Genomic DNA, 17,359 nt, shown 5'->3' with positions numbered 1-17,359 from the left:
CCTGCATTACGGTCACTGTCGTGTAAAGCGTAACGTACTCGACCGCAGACGTGCTTGAAATGGCAATGTAACGAGCGTAATAAATCTCATGTCACGTGCGAACTCCGATACTATGATAAGAGCCACCGCGGCGACGCGTAAGGCGACTTAAATATTTCACCGCTGAAATATTTCCGCCCAATTTGCATCGGCCACGAGGTCCGCGCGCTCTTACATGTCTGCGTCGCACTTTGTGAATACGTAATTTCGGCGACACGATGCCTTTCTCACAAAGTACCTCTTGATAATTTCCCAAAACTCTTGCTGTAGTATATCTCTATGCGAATCGATTCCTCGCAATGAAAAATGATGTGGAACAAAAGGAATTTTGAAAAATTGACAGGATTAATTGATACAACAACTAGAAAATTGATTCAGTTGGATGTGAGTGAAAAATTACTTTTTTTGAAGGCTATCACTCTCTTTTTATTATTTCACAAATGAATCTATAACTGTCGTTATAAATGCAAAATTACTTTTATAAAAACTGTACTGATTCAAGTATAAATACTGTAAATAAGTACAGATACATAATAAATATTTATATTACATTATAATGTATAAATCAATACTAAAATAATGATAATTAAATGATTAATACATAATTAAATAATGTGTGTATGTATTTATATCAAAGAGATAATTTATTAATATGCTGTGGTTTTCAATATATGATCGTAAACTAACTTGATTTACCACATTATGCGTTTCACTATTTTGATGAAATAAAAACATCTTAAATAAATTCCTTAAACAGATATTTTTATCGACTTCAATAAGTGTCTCATTTTTTATATTAAAATTTTGAGCTACTTTAAGTTTTTAGAAATCAGTATATAAATAATTTTGCTCCTTTTTTTATTCATTTCTGTAAAATATATCATTTTGCATTTAATAACGACATTAATAATAATAGAACAACGTCCTTAAATAATATTAAACAAGTTTTAAGAATGCTTAAAAGAAAAAAGATAATAAATAGATTATAACAAGAAACCGATTATCAAAATTGTCGAACAAATTAATTCTATTTTTCTTTTATTTTTTTAGATAAAATATTCTATAATGTTCATATCAATTATTATAATAAAATGAAAGAAAAAAATTAATACGTAATAATACTTTTTATATCGTCATATTATTAATACAATAGTATAATACATAATACTTCTAGCATTGATTCATAAAAAATGTGTGTCACTGCATTTTGCGCTGAGTTTGCAGATATTAATTTGAACAAATGCATTACTCAATAAAAATGTCGAAATATATCTTCTGAAGATCCAGCTATTTTCGAACCGATTGCGACAGCAGATTCAATCACAGTCGTCGATTATCGTCGGAAGCTGTGAAATTATCGGGCACGCAAACCTCGCTACGAAACGTTCAGATATTTTACAAGCATCGCAGACTGTAATTTATGTCGTGCCCTACACCGGATGTAATTTAAACATCGATCCGACCGCGATACATTACCGCGCACAAAATACACAACGAACGAGATTTTGGCGTTTGCAGTAGCGGCGAGCGTAGTGCGTTATTCATAGGTACCGGTTGGGGTTGGTTCGGCACGTGCGAATACACGACGGACACGTCGAGCATAGTTGTCGCGATCGAAGTCACGAAGTCCCGCGATTATGGGAGATGCATGGGTATACAACATCGGCTAGTATTCCGCGCGAACACCGACCGATTTATTCCCTTTCCTGGAAACTAGGCGGAGAATAGAGAGGGTACAGAAATTGGAAATTGGATGGAAATTGCGTAAATTGCATCGGTCTTATTAAACAGATAATAATTTCACATTACGCAGAGAATATTTCAAAAATATTGTTTTGCCCAATCAGTATCTCCAACTTCATTACGAAGTATTGTCAATTTGTAATAAAATCTGTAAAATACAGAGAACTAGGTTTTATAAAGCTATCACTTCATTTCCGATGTCTATCTATAAACAAATAAATTTTCAATTATGACTGTTTTAATTATATTTTCACATATCATAATTTATTTTTAATGTATAAATTTGAATAAAATAATTACGCTGTTATCACAGTTGTTTTTCTAAAATATTAATTTAATTTTAATATATACACATATTTTATTAAGTACAGGTTGTATAGAGATTTTAATTTTTTAAATTTGATAAATTTACAAAATATATGAGGAAAGAATATAATAACGGATATGTCCATTTGACATACATCTACCAAACTTGCAGACTTGCTTTTAGAAAGTCAATCTACATCAAGCTACGTTTGTCATTACATATCATATTACAGCACGAGTTTAAACAAACGTTGTTTGCTCAACCTAATTTAACTTGTGCCTCGATATTACGCGATTTTTGCGAATCGCGAAAAGGAAATATCGTTTCTGAAATATATGTATAATATATATTGAAATTAGTGTATCCTGTAAATACGTTATTTCTAATCCATTTTTCTATTTCATCAAGTATGTAAATAGATTCATCAAAATCTTTATTTCATTATTTTTTATAAAACAATTACAGAAGAAGTGCATTCCCACATCACTGATTTGTTAAAAAATTAAGAGTGTAACTTGATAAATTTAGTAAATTCCGATTCGGCAAAAACTTACAGTATATAATCACCATATTATTAATGAATGCATCTTGGCAATTCGCCAGCAACCGTTGTCCGTGACAGTACGAGACTGTTAGCAAATGGACAAGTAACTGGGTCGATAATCGCACTATCTCTGTTAACAGGTAAAAAAATGATCAAAAATGATACACAATGGTATCGTTGAAAAATCTACATTTTATTTTTTTATATGAATACGTATTGCGTAAAATAACAAGCAATAGTATAAATAAAAACTGTGGAGCGATCTGACGTTCTAAATTGTAAGTTACTATACCTGCAAAATCGCAATTTCGCACGCAGCATAGCACTTGTAATAAATTTCATGGACGAGTTGATTTTGGGAAGTGGAATAAGATAAGTTTGGAATATCTTCCTTACTAAAGTAGGTACATTGCATTAATTTCTACTTGCATCCTACTTAACTGTGTTTCCAAGTTACAACACTTTGAGAATAATCGGCTCATATTAATTCGATTTTAACGTCGCTAAATATTCTACATAAACATTATAAAAACATAAATAAGACAACAAAAAGTTAAATCATATATACAATAGAATGTAAAGTCTAGAATGCATAAGTATAGAAAATTACACAAACTTCGTATAAATGTCCGTTATTTATATTTAGAAATCCTTCATATAAAAAGATATTTTGAATATCTGAAAATTTAGTTTTTTATTTTGGGTTATTTTCATATGACACTTTGAGATGTATAATATACATTAAATACATATAAATATTAATTCTGGAATGTCATAGTATCTTTTTTATAACGACTACATCTAGATATGGCACGTCTAAATCAGTTTTATCTTTTCATACGAAAAAAACGGTTTTGCTGAAATATCTAAAAATTTAGCTAGATACATATCTAAAAATAATTTTATTAGACCATCAAAATAATTATGTAGAACGCTTAAGCATTGCTGACAATGCTGCAAAAAATTTTAATATTCTAAAAACCAATTTAAGCGTCCTACATAATTACTTTAATGATTCAAACAAAATTATTTTTAGATCTGTATCTAGCTAAATTTTTAGATACTTCAGCAAAATCGTTCATTCCCTATAACTTCTGTAAAAAATTAATATTTATTGCATATTTTTTATTTAACGCAGCAAACGTTCAATAATACAATTATAGTAAAAACAAATTTAATATTAATTATTAATGAAAAGAGTTATAAATAATAAAAATAGATTTTGTTATTTTAAAACAATCAAGTACACTAAATCCAGAAAAGCTTTATAAGGATGTATAGTTGTAAAATAATAATATGCAGAGTGTTTCAAGATTCATGATAAACATCAAAGGAAAGATAACAGATCTGAAAAAGACTTTTGTTAAGGAGCATACTTATACAATCGATTACGTAGCAGCATAGACGTTGCAGTGTAACTAGTTTCCATGATAAAAAAAACAGACATGTTTTTTTTATCATTTTGTAAAAACAGTATTGTCAGATACATGCAATCAGATATGTAGTTCTTTAAAAATGCAACAGAAAATGCAAATTCTTTAACAAAAGTTGATTCTTTTAATGAGATCTATCACGTTCCGAAGTTTATTTTATGAATGAAAAATTGTATAGATATATATTTTTTAAAATAAGAAAAATTATGATTTAACCTGCCAATTTATATTCTTTTAATAAGAAATTTAGTAGAAACATTATTTTTATTTTATAAAAGATAAGGAATAAAGCAAAATTTTCTGTTAAAATATTTTCTAAGAAATTAAAAAAAGAGAATATGAATGGCAAGATGTTCATAATTTAAAATAAATTTCGTAATAAAAAAGTTTAAGAAATTAAAGAATTCAACTAACAAAATTCACGAAATGACTTTATCTGTGTTGCCAAAATAAAAATTAAGGCGGCAGTTTAGAATATGTAATAACGTATTGTATAACGTATTGTAATTCTAACGGCTTAAAATTATTTTGAGTATTATGCAGCTAAATATTTGGTTGTATTATAAAAAATGCGGCGAAGGAAATCTTCAAAAAGACCAGTAATATAAAGTCTTGAAATTCACAAAAAAGGACGAAATAAAATGGGATACAGATGATAGTATGCGAGACTACAATGGAGGTTTCTTGTTAAAAAATATGCATTCACTCTTTCATGGCGAATTTAGATTATCGGAAAAAACGCGGCTGCGAAGTGAATTCTCGCGAAAGTATCTCCAGCCTGTCTTTGATTCGTTCATTGAAGACCGTCGCGACTGTGTGATACTTGTTTTCCCAGTTAAAAGCTTGAACTATAGATGAGCTACTCACTGCAAAACTAGTCTCTTACGAGCTACTCTCATAAGAGCTATTCCGTCGCATCATAATACAATATATTGTAGAAAGTGCGCAGCAGAAAATGCTTATTTTAAATCGGAAATATAGTTATGCTTTATGAACTTTAATCAAGTACAATATAATATACGATAAAAATTTTTTCTTAAAAAATATATTAAAATCATTAAAATACTTTATAAATAAATTGTATTGTTAAAGGCACTTAAATAAGATTTCTCTAGTTGGATGATAATATCACTAACAGTTGTTTTTAACAAGTCAATATTAATTGAATTACAAATTTGGCATTCAGAATAATGATTGAAGAAAGATTGATAGAGAACTTACGATAATATGTGAAAGTGATTTTAGAGATCATCATTGGGGCAAATAACTGTGCTTTTGAGAATATAATATGATCTCTAACGAACAATTTATACAGTTTTTTTCTACAAAAAAAACGGTAGAAAATGTAATGGTGAATAACTATAGTATTTTACGATATTCTATGTCCGCGATAATAAGTAATGTCTATGAAGTTTGCGTCTGACTCAGTTATAATTTACAAACAATTCATCAGCGATGTCATCGGCAACATATTGTCAACACTCAAATATTGTCAGAATTCAAAATTCTAACGGAATTCAAAACGCAAAACATGAATGTCCGTTCACGAATTTTTTGCACGTCCCGTTGTATTTCGTTCTAGTATGCAATTTATTACTAACTGTGAATCACAACACACACAATTTCCACATTTACAAATCTACATTTTTTTCATGCTGCCGCTTCGTCAATGCACACTATCGACACTTTACACATTTAATAAACATTGATGGTTGTATAAAAATTTTTGGCACAACAATGTCAGTTATTCTTCTTAATTTTATAATATATAGAAACACACTTAAATTTTTAGGTTTAAAAATTTAATAGTATTCCGACTTTTAATCTCTTTTGTAAAATTTTGTTTTATATTTTAAGCTTCCTCTTATGTTATGACAACAAATGTTGAATATTTGATCAGCACGCAATAAATTCTAGCACGAATGCAATAAACTCTTTTTTAAATAATTTATACAATGACAATAATCACATAATAATTAATTTGCACGATAATTAATTTAGTAATGTATATCGCGATAAAATTACTTTTTGTATAATCTTTCCATTTGTTTATGTATCTAACCACTTAAGTAGTATTATTATATCAAGAAATAAAGAAATTTATATTAATGGTTTATATCTATATATACTGCACGAGATAAAAATCACAAGTAATTGCTAACGTTCAAGTTCCACACTCCAAAATTTTTTTAAATTTTCATTTCAACACGCAATAGCATAATATACAATTACATTATATGTATACGTTCCTATATAACTTGAGATATTTTACATTTTACATAAATGATACTGATTACATTATACATGTTATACTCTTTAATGAAAGATTAATTCGTTACACTTGTTGCCTTCATGTGATGGCATATTATCATCTTATCAATCAACTTAGAGAAACCAAGAGTTAAATTACATCGTATAGAAAAGACGTGTAAAAGCATTAAGGCAGCTGTTAACCCGACTGTAATAATAATAACATAACTTGTGATTGATTACTTATGTTCCAGGCGTACGTCGATCTGGTGAAGGCCTGGGGCTGGAAGAGTTTTACCATTATCTACGAGAACAACGAGGGGCTTGTGCGATTGCAGGAACTTCTGAAAGCGCACGGACCTAGCGAATTTCCCATTACGGTTAGACAGCTGAGCGAAGGATCGGAGTATCGGTGAGTCTTAGTTCCACTCTTATTCTTTCACGTTTTCTTTCCAAGGTTGCAAGATGCAAAAAATTAAGCTTCCATGGTCCCAATATTGATATTCCACAACATTTCTCGTTCGTTACACGACGACTTACTGACTTGTGTTTTACTTGATATAATCTGTGATGCTCTCAAAGAAATTTAATTTGCCAATTTCGCGGACATATTATTATTTTTGTTTTTTTTTTATTGTACTTTCAAAAAATAGATTCACGTTGAAACAGAACCAACGATATTACAAATAAAAATTCCACGTTTTAAGCTGGCTCTCGTCTTGCTAGGAGGATTTATTTTGAGTTGAAGTCAGAAGCGATTTATAGTACATGAATCGGAATCCGCAAATATCCGGGATTCTTTTGCTTCATCAAAATTTATGTATCAAATTTAAAGAAACGGAATACATTTGTAAACCACAAGTTTCTCAAGAAGTAAAAATTATTATATATTTATAAGATATTTAACATTATAATGAAAAAAGAAGATATATCAAAAAGCTCATTAATCTTAGTAATATAAGGTTATTCTATTCCAACATGAATATTTTTTAAAGAAATTTAGAGTCACATTTTTCTTAATTGTTTTCAATTTATTCCGTACAACAGAAATGGTCCCGATCGATCATTCTCGTTTGCAACAGCGCGACTTCTATCGGATAGACTTCTATCGGAGTCGAGACAGTCTCAGAAGAACTTCTCGTTCACACACTCGATATTATCACCACATTAACGACGAGTCCAAACATCAATCGTGTAGCACGTGGTGTATCATATGTATGCGCACCGAGAATGGCCTATTAAGATTGAAACATGTTGGCGTGTACCGCTTACTGCGGTGATCTTAGGCGAAGTCGCGACGTGGACGTGTTGGTATCGATCGGCAAACTGCACCGCCGTTAGGAAACTGTGTCAACTATGGGATACATCCGATGGGTGAATCTTCTCTCTTGCGTCCTATTTTCCGCTGATAACCCGATTGCTTCGCTTATCCTTCCGGCGATGAGAGTGCCGAAACTGTCCCAAGAAGTATCTCGCGATTACGGTGCTCTTCGCTAAACCTTTAATTAAAATTCTGTTAAAGTACAATTAGAATAAAGTAAGAAGTAAGATTTATATTCTTATCTGCATTTACAGAGTTTAATTAGTGAAAATGTACAGATTTGAACCACTTATGATTGAAAAACTATTATAACAGTCTTCAAAAAGGAAAATCCAGCATAATTAAATAATTTCTGCATATAGATGAAAAAATTGTAAAAAATTTTGAAAAATTCTTTTACAAAATATATTTTAACAATGGTAGCTAAAAATGAAATAAAACATCATTTTTGCTACTCTTCTTTCAAGAGCATATTTACATACATATTTAAAGTATTATTTTCAACTTGACATATGAAAGGGTTGACGAAATATATTTATGCTTGTCCTCTGCATCGCGCTATATTATTCGTTTTGCGGAAAAAGTTTCTCGTAAATTGCATTATTCATAGAAACGATCTGCGACGGTGACTTATTGCTGCCGCCCTACGGCTAGAAGGGTGAAACGATAGGGATTTGAATAAATTCGGTTAGATTTGCCTCTGGACGTGCAACGTATCCTATCTTAAAATTCATCGCTTGCGCTACATTCTCCTTGTTTCAACAAAGCGACCAATTTACAAAACTTCTGCTGGATCGCATGCGGTGCAATGTGTGTCGCACGAGTGGTGTGTAGGTAGGTTAAGTACTTTTTCTTCTCAGTAAAATAAAACAATTTCGGAATTTCTGTATAGGAAAGAAGGATTCATAATTTGTTAAAAATTTTATTTTGCTTTGAAACGTTATAGATACCTTAAAGATCTTAAAATATTCATAAAATGTTATGGTAATTTTCCAGACACCCTGCATATTAAATATTTCTATCGATATAATATTATGAACAATAAGTGTCAAAAGAATAACCAAAAATGATTTTAATAATATAATACTTTAACTTCAATACTCTTGTTGACGCGCTTGGAGAACTCGACATCGCGTCTTCTCTCAAGATGTTGAAAGATTAACTTCGATGCGCCCTACAGCCGACACCGTACAGTTATTCCCCGACATGAACGAAGGAAATGAACGATATTCGCAGAGCGTAACGTGGCCGCGAGGCGGAAATGAAGTCGTATCTTATCTTGGTTCCACTCCCTACAACCACTCACCGAGATTCGTAAAGTGAATAATTCCCCAACCATTTATTTCGGCGTTCCGCTTTAGTGCGAGCGCTCGCGGTATGGATAAAAGGAGAGTGAATGAAACCCGCAGAAACAAGAATCACCGGTGGCGAAAACTATCTCGTATTTTTCGAACCGTGCAGACGCAAAGAAAAGAAGAAGCGTCGTTAAAATTCGAAACTAAACTTTCTCCGAGACTGAAAGATTCGTAAAAATCGATTAAAATTATTCCCAAGATTTATGCAGATGAAAAGAAGTTTAGCAAGAGAAAAATATATATATTATACATGTAACTATGCATATAGTGCTTTGATAAGATAATGCTGAAATTGTAATTCTCAGTGAATTCGAGTATGAATACTCGGTAAGTCCAATACATGGATAAGTTTTCAAAGCGGCGAGGAGATAAGAACGCGTGACTGTACTTGAACACGTAGTTGATAATGTTAGTCATAGTGATTTCTGGATCTCGTATGAACGGGAGAGATTATCTCTGAAGCTGTGACTTTCGAAGCGGATGGACACCTGGAAGTGCTTAGCTTTCCTGGAGTTTCTAACGGTAAGAGAAACGGCTCCTGAATGGGATCGACAAGATCACGCTTTATCGTGGAGAACACTTCGACAGCTAAGAGAAAAAGGAACTGACATGGAAAATCGAGAGGAGAAGAGTTTTACTGGCAATACTGTTTCGCGGTTAAATAGCTTTTCTGCGCAACCCTGCATTTCGTAGTACCCATGCTGACAGTGATATAAAACTTTATCTCTGCGAGTGTAGTCGAGCGCGAGATGACCGTTTCAAAATCATTTTTAACACGTTCGGGATAACATTGCACATTGATTTTCGCGAATGGCACTTTCCTATGCAACAAGTACATAGTGGAAAACATAAAGTGGCTCGAAAATCATTTGGACAGCAAGTCCACTTGTGATACAATTGTCAAAATAAATAAAAACTTAATTTGAATAATGTACAATGTTTCGCATTATTTAGCATTGATGCGAAATTCGTGTTATTTTACAGAAAAGTGAAACATTTGATCAAAAAATTGATTCCAATTAAAAGAATATGAAAAAATACCAAAATTTAAATATCACGATATTTAGTTATTATAGAATTGTTTATCAAGTAATAAATAGAAATATAATATTTTTTTATTATAAATGATAATTAAGAAAATTATAACTTATAAATTATATAGAGTGAATAAGTCATTCATGCCTGCGTCTTATGTGATAAATTGAGAATCGATTTCTTACAAATTTAATTATTGTTTATTCGCATCACCCCTTGAAAAATATGGAAATTGTCTGTCTCTTAACTCAAACTCGTAACTTTTTTATTAATTATCTTATATAGATTTCTTTAGTTATTTACTTTTTATTCTTACAATAAACCACCAATGTTATTTATTGCAAACTGCCCCGAAATTATATAATTCTACAATAGATGAACACGATAATTGGTCATCTATATGAATTTCTGATTGGTTCTCTTTATTTTCCTGTAATATAAAAATACAAATTCGCAAAAGAACTAATATTTGTATACAATTTCTTAATACGCACATTTTAGAAGTACTCATTGCACATTTTATTATATCACAATTTTCTATATCATGAAAGAATTAAATGAATTAATGTCTTGAATTAGTGTACTGAAGCTAAATAAATTAAAATCACGAATATTTCGCAGATGAGTGATTTCTGATACCACATGACAAATCACTCAAGTGTTATCCGCGTGTATACGATTTTATACATATAAACTAATGTCGCTAAGCGTAAACATTGTGTTTACGCTTAGCGACATTTAATCTTTCGCGAATTCGAGAAACCGCGAGAATATGTCGAGCAGTAACTCAAACGATTTATCTATATATCGAAAACTGGAAGATTTTAAGACTTCGTACCAAGCAAACTGCAAAAGGCTGACGGACATCGTCGTTAAATCACTCGCTTAATGGAGAGAAAATGGAAGGAAACACGTATGCGAGAGAGAGAGAGAGAGAGAGAGAGTGTGTGTGTGTGTGTGTGTGTGTGTGTGTGTGTGTGTGTGTGTGAGAGTTGAAACCGCATAAATAATTGAAATGTTTCGAAACCGGTCATGTGGAACGTTCCGTTTCGGGGTATACGTACGTTCAGCCTCCGCCTGCAGCTATACGACCAGCATGATGATAAGAGAAGCTTCCCTCTCAAGAAGACTTCAAACGCGTCGGCCAATTCGCCACGGCCACGAACTTCGGGGGGGTAGTTTCTGTTCTCAGCCGCATGACTAGTCCAGCAAATCTTACGTCACGTTTTCCGTCGACTCCGATTGATCAAAGGAACATTGCCAAATGACCGGGCGGAATACTACTTTCTTTCCTTGTATTTTTCTTTCCTGCGATATCAATTAAGATCTCCTGCGTGGAAGTTTTCCTTTGACCAACTGCGTAATGTCGTCGGACGATGCTTTGGACTGCTCTAGAGATAAAATTATATAATATTTTTCTATAATGCTATATATACAGACATCTATGCGCGATGTATCCTTTTATTTTCTAGAACACTTATGTATATATGATACGCATATTACAAAATAATTATTTAACTGCTGATTATTCACTCGTATAAATGTGTTTAATAAAGAAAAATTTTGAAAGAATTTATTTTATAAAATGTATATTTTAATAAAAAAAAGTTTTATTTTTTATTCATCAATTTACGATTTCATAGTAAAATAATTTTATTTTTTATTAAATAACTAGAAGCGCTGTAAAAATTCTCTATTTAATGATAAAAATGGTATTTAAATAATACATATATTGCTCTCTTACTTTAAAAGTGCAAAAAATGATTTTCAATTTTCAAGTTATTATCATGAATAACTTAAGTAAACATTATCCTATCAATTATTAAAAGTGAACTAACTGCTTAAAAAATTGTCAAAATCATCATAGCTCAAAAAGAATAGTTTTAAGAGTTGCGAAGTAAAAATGATAAAAATGACATTATATTAAGAATATATTCCTTTGATCAATTTTTTCAATGATTTTCTGTCATCTTGAAAAATAGTTTTCTCTTTTTACGAAACTTATTTGTTTGAATTATATCATGTTTGAAGTAAGGGAGCGATATATACGTTATTCATGTATTTATCATGTATGTAAATTTATTTCAAGAAATATGACAAGAAATATGCCATGCAATAGCCAGCCAAAATAATTTCGCATACCGCATGTATTTCTTGAAGCAGACATCGCGTGTCGGCTATGAATTCGCTTAAAATTGTTTTCTGTGCGGCCTAATACTACGATTCCGGTTACTTTTTCGTGGTAACTTTTCCCTACGGTACTAAAACTGCTATCGAGGACAAGAAAAGTCGAGCATATACGTGTATACGTGTACATCAATGTGCTCGGCATGAAGATCTTCCCGGGAGTGTAAGCAAGGGGATTTCAGATTTCTACCACTTTGCAAACTTTCGCGATAAATGTTTGATCAGCAATGAAATCGAGTTGAGATATATAGCAAGGATAAACAATGATGCGCATAACAATAGTGATAATTTGAGATTGAGAAAATTTGATAAAAAATCTGATTTCGAAGTACAACGTAGATAGGCAATCAAATAAAAAAGCGAAAAAAATTATGTGCAATAACAATAAATAGTATAGTGAAAAATCGTGTGTATGTATATTTGTCTCTGATAAAATATAATACTAATTATTAGTTTCCTAATATTTATCTTTAAGCAGAATTTTATATAAAAATTAAATAAATTCAAATTTATTGTATTTATAATATAATTAATTATAAATTTTATATTTTGTAACTTCCTAATTTTGCACTATGTATTTATAATTTAGATTTCTCGAGATTTACAGCATATTTGTAAAAATTTTTCTGAAAATATGTAAGAATTGCATTAATTATTGGTGCACAATATTTATTTAAACAAATAAAAGAGTAGAATGTCATTGGTTAAAGCGAGTTATGATGCATAGTAATAATAGGATTGTCAATTTCCTCCTGTGCACCGATTCGGTTTGTTGTACTTTAAACACAAATCCTGTATTAAAATAATAATCTCCTGTATTAAAAAAATAATTAAATTAATTGTTCGTCGATATAATAATGTGCTGACTAGCATTCTAAAAACCTGTAAATGACTTATTGTGAAAAATATCACAATTTGATGTGAAATAAATAATATTAATTGAAATAGACCGAGAAATGTTTGAGACACAATATTTATTATTTTTAATTAATCACAAATATATGTATCTGAGAAAACTAGAAAATCAATATATCTATATATACAATATATTAATTTGATATCTTTATTTTAAGATATTTAATTATAATCGAATCAATATCTCTCTGGAACAATATATGTGCAATTTAGTGTATTTCGTATTTTTTATAATTTGTATTTATTAATTAAACACTCTGCTTATACTAGTTATTATTAGTAGGAAGTCATTTCAATATAAAGCTCATTTATTTTCTAAATAGAGTTTCAGATATTAGAATAGACTAGATAAATCTATATTTGAATTAAAACGGTATCACAAATTTATACAGCAATAATATTAATTGTTCCATTTTGCAATGAGAGCATTTATGATTCAACTTATCGTATATATAATAGATAAGACATCATTAGAATATATTGTCATTTTATATACAACAAGAATAAATGATAAGACACATAAAACGGCATTTGCACAGGAAAAGCGCGCATTTATTTTCATAAAAGAAACGAATTAAGCATTTCACTTGAACGACGAACGAGCGTAATACATTTTCTTCCAATTTATCCAAGAAGTTAAACCCGTCGACGACAGGTCGTATTCAATAACGAGATAAAGCTCAATGGTATTACGTTTTGTTTAAACGTAATCTTTGTTGCGGTTGATATAGATCGAGGAATCAAGTGGCGATGGAGATGCACTATGAATAATCTCCCGGGAATATGGCCCTTCCAACGCATCCGGCTGCATCTGCATTTCGCGATGTACAGGGGCTCGAGCAGGTCCGCTGGGGTTAAGCGAGTTTCCTCTCGGGGGAAACAAATGAGTATGTTAATTCAAGCGTAAAAGTGAGCATGGTTAAACCTCCGCGTTATTGTTGCACCGGCATTGCATCCGGTTTTCCTCACCCACCGCGCTGCATTTCACTACGCGATACAATCGATTTTCTTGTAGTTAACAATAAATCCCCTATCAACCGATAAACTCTAAGTACAATTGAAGGTTTCAGTTCAACAATAAGATAAATTCACAATCTGTAAAATCTCCTTTAAGTACGAAGTCGTGTTCGAAATTGATAAATCACGATTTATGGCCTCATTTCATTGTTGCATTGAACTTTTTCCAAGTAAAATAGTATCATTAGAACGAGAAATCAAATTAAAAAGTTATAACAGTTTAAGTGAAAATAGAAATAATTTAAAAAATTAACTTTGGTTTATCGACACGTCAATTCCGCGTCGGACATTCATGTCGAATGCAATAGCTTCTTCGAGTTTGCAAATAACTGTATTGACGGTGTTATTACAAGCGATGTTAGCTTTTCGCGTTTACTTTAACTCATACGCGCTTGCCAACAACGATGAAAACAAAAGCTGCGATTATAAAATGATATGACAAGCTGCGTTAGGGATTTCTAGTGGATACAAGCCGCTCGACGACATTCGAGAACTTCCTCTTTACGCGGCGCCGGTTCTGACGACGAGCAATTTCGTCGCAAGCAACCGTTTGTTAAACCCGGAACTTCCTGCGTGTGCGCGAGCGCGCTCGTTGCACCCCGGGGAGAGATTTAGCCGCAATCTCGAGGCGATAAGCCACGGTCCCTTCACTTCTCCACCGTCTCTTGTACACCATGCGCAGAGGTATAAATATGTGACGGAATGATGCACGGTCTTCCGCAGTGTCGCCGAGACGTGCTGCGATGATGACTTGCTTGCTGTCGTCGCTTCCCAATTGTCTACCTCTGCTTATGATATCTCTCAAGGGTGAAATATCTCGCAATCGTCCGATGGCGAAATATGATTAATCTTGCACTTGGAAATATCTTTTTATCTAAGATGAATTTGTAAATTTGAAAAAATTCTGTTTTTTACGATAAAAATTTTAAAAAAATAATTTTTCTTTCTTTTCCCTCGTCTCTCTCTTTTAAGCTTTTTTAAGTTCTTTTTGTTACCATTCTGACGGTTAAAAATCACACACACACACACACACACACACACACACACACACACACGCGCGCGCGCACATACACATATGCATGATGTACATATCTATTTTTTTTTACTTACTTTATTTTCTTCTTTTTATGTTTTTTCTTTTTCTACACTTTGTATTACTCCAGCTTCAAATTGCTGTACTAATATGTTGAAATTTTTTGTATGTTACGGTTTTTCAACGCTTAAGAAAAGTTGCTACAGCACGTAATATATAACGATATCTATTTGTCAATTTATTTCTCTTTTTTTCTCTCTCGTTCAAATGTAGATACAAATTCGGCGTTCGAAAGAAAAGCTATGTTAAAATTCAATTTCGTCGAACTGTAAGAATAGTGTAGAGGAATAGGAACGATGGAGTGAGAACGACTAGGTAAATAAGGTGTGAACGATGAGTTATTGCCGTGCAAACTTTCTCGCCTCATCCGTTACCTTCGTCGAATGGATTCTTCTGGCTGGGTTGGCGGTTCTACCTTGCTTTCGCCAGCATCGCGTGCTTCGCGCACTTCTCGTCGCGTCGCCGCCATCCTACTCTTGCACAGCTCACGAAGTCGGGATGAGAAATGGTTTCGGGGGTTAGTGGCTGCGTGCAAGTTACATCTCAACGGACGGTTCTGTCGTGGAGTCGAGTATAGTTCACTGACTAACACGGAATAACTGCTAGCGCGCGAGTCACTCCTCTCGTTCTGACACTCTCCTCAAACTCGTGAAACGCTCGTTAGAGTAAAATTAATTTTATTTATCATTACCGTTCTCGATTACACAACTTCTCTTACTCGTCCATGATGTTATATGGGTCATAATCTATGTATCACCTCAATACACAAATATCACGAATCTAAATAATTTCTAAACGTGCATCACAGATATTTATAAATAATAATAGTAAGATGTTTGTAAATAGTAAAAATAGTTCGGAATAAGCCTAAGATATGCGTCGAGATAAGTGATAAAAATATACTTTCGCAAGAATCCCAAAAATTGTAAAATTTGTGCGCATTTAATCTTTTTCTAATATTTTCTTATTCAGATTTAACACATGAACTTTGTTTTTCTTGATTTATTGTAATTACTAATTATAATTTATTCTTCGAGTCTAAACATTTTTTTTCAGAACTTCAAGTTTTATTTATATGTCAAGATTTAATTTCTTATTTATATGTCAAGATTTAATTCCTTTTATCGCTACTTCTTTGATATCTCCGGCAAATAATTTCACGAAACTAACTTATTATTAATATTAATGCTAAAATGCGTTACCGCTTGAAAAAGTTCGACACAGAGATTGATCCCTATAAAGGTAATTCGTTTCGTAGCCTCGGGACATACTGCATCGGATTGACAGTTTCTTGACGAAACGTACACCTCTCTATATTGAGTACGATTCTCGATATGAGGTGTTATAGGAGCTCGAACGATTCTATGAAAAATTGATTTTCCGAACAGCTGTCGCCGACAGATAGAGGTCGATCGCTCTCGTCTCTCCCTTGATATAGTTCGCGCGTGGCTGCACCTTAATTTATATGGGACTTCCGTTGCATTCCACAAAGCTCTTCCACAGACTTTCAAGAGAGCGAGTCCCCAAGATTCGGTGGATCGATCAAGGAGTAATTTCTTTTTAACGAAGCTTTGCAATAACTCTTTGAAATGAGGCTCTGATTTAGTGAAGATTGTACGAGAAAGTGATACGATTTTCGGTCTGTGTTTGTCTCCATATAAACATTATAGACAGCAATCTTTAGTGTCATTGTCGCGCTGCATCGGCCATAATTTTGATTCTCATCTTCAATTTTCTCTCCCCAGTAGCGGCTCGAGAAAGCGAATGATAGAATTTTTTATTAGCCGTTACGCCGACTTTCGTCGATTAATTAGAAAACTTCCATCCTCTAGATCCACTCAATTTCTTTCAGTCTTATCCGAACTTTAAATTACTCGACTAGTTGGCAGATTTACTATGACATCTGATGAAAGCTTATGAAGAAACGCGATAATATTATAAGTCTTCATATAAAACAAAATATATGATTTATATGAAGACTTTTAAATTAGAAATCTCTCTCTCTATTAGAAATTTCATACATTTTTTTATCAATTATTGGATAATTATATGAACTTTATCTATAATAACTGAGAAGTAACATTATTTAGGACTCTAATGTAACGCTTTGCCTGTAGTTA

At 32.2% G+C, this 17,359-nt stretch overlaps 1 protein-coding gene across 1 annotated transcript in view; it reads left to right on the top strand.

Moving 5' to 3' along the window:
* LOC108688158 (glutamate receptor ionotropic, kainate 1-like) overlaps positions 1–17,359 on the top strand; it is a gene marked incomplete at its 3' end in the record, with an annotated part of 131,291 nt that overhangs the window by 60,342 nt on the left and 53,590 nt on the right. Inside the window, exon 4 of the mRNA XM_018194302.1 lies at positions 6,571–6,728. Within this exon, the coding sequence (XP_018049791.1) occupies positions 6,571–6,728 (158 nt within the window). The remainder of the gene's footprint in view (positions 1–6,570; positions 6,729–17,359) is intronic.

The sequence above is a fragment of the Atta colombica genome, unplaced genomic scaffold, assembly GCF_001594045.1.
Source record: "Atta colombica isolate Treedump-2 unplaced genomic scaffold, Acol1.0 scaffold226, whole genome shotgun sequence".
Taxonomy (NCBI): Eukaryota; Metazoa; Arthropoda; class Insecta; order Hymenoptera; family Formicidae; genus Atta; species Atta colombica.
The sequence above is the reverse complement of the archived record's forward strand: the minus strand, read 5'-3'. Positions and strand labels throughout refer to the sequence as shown.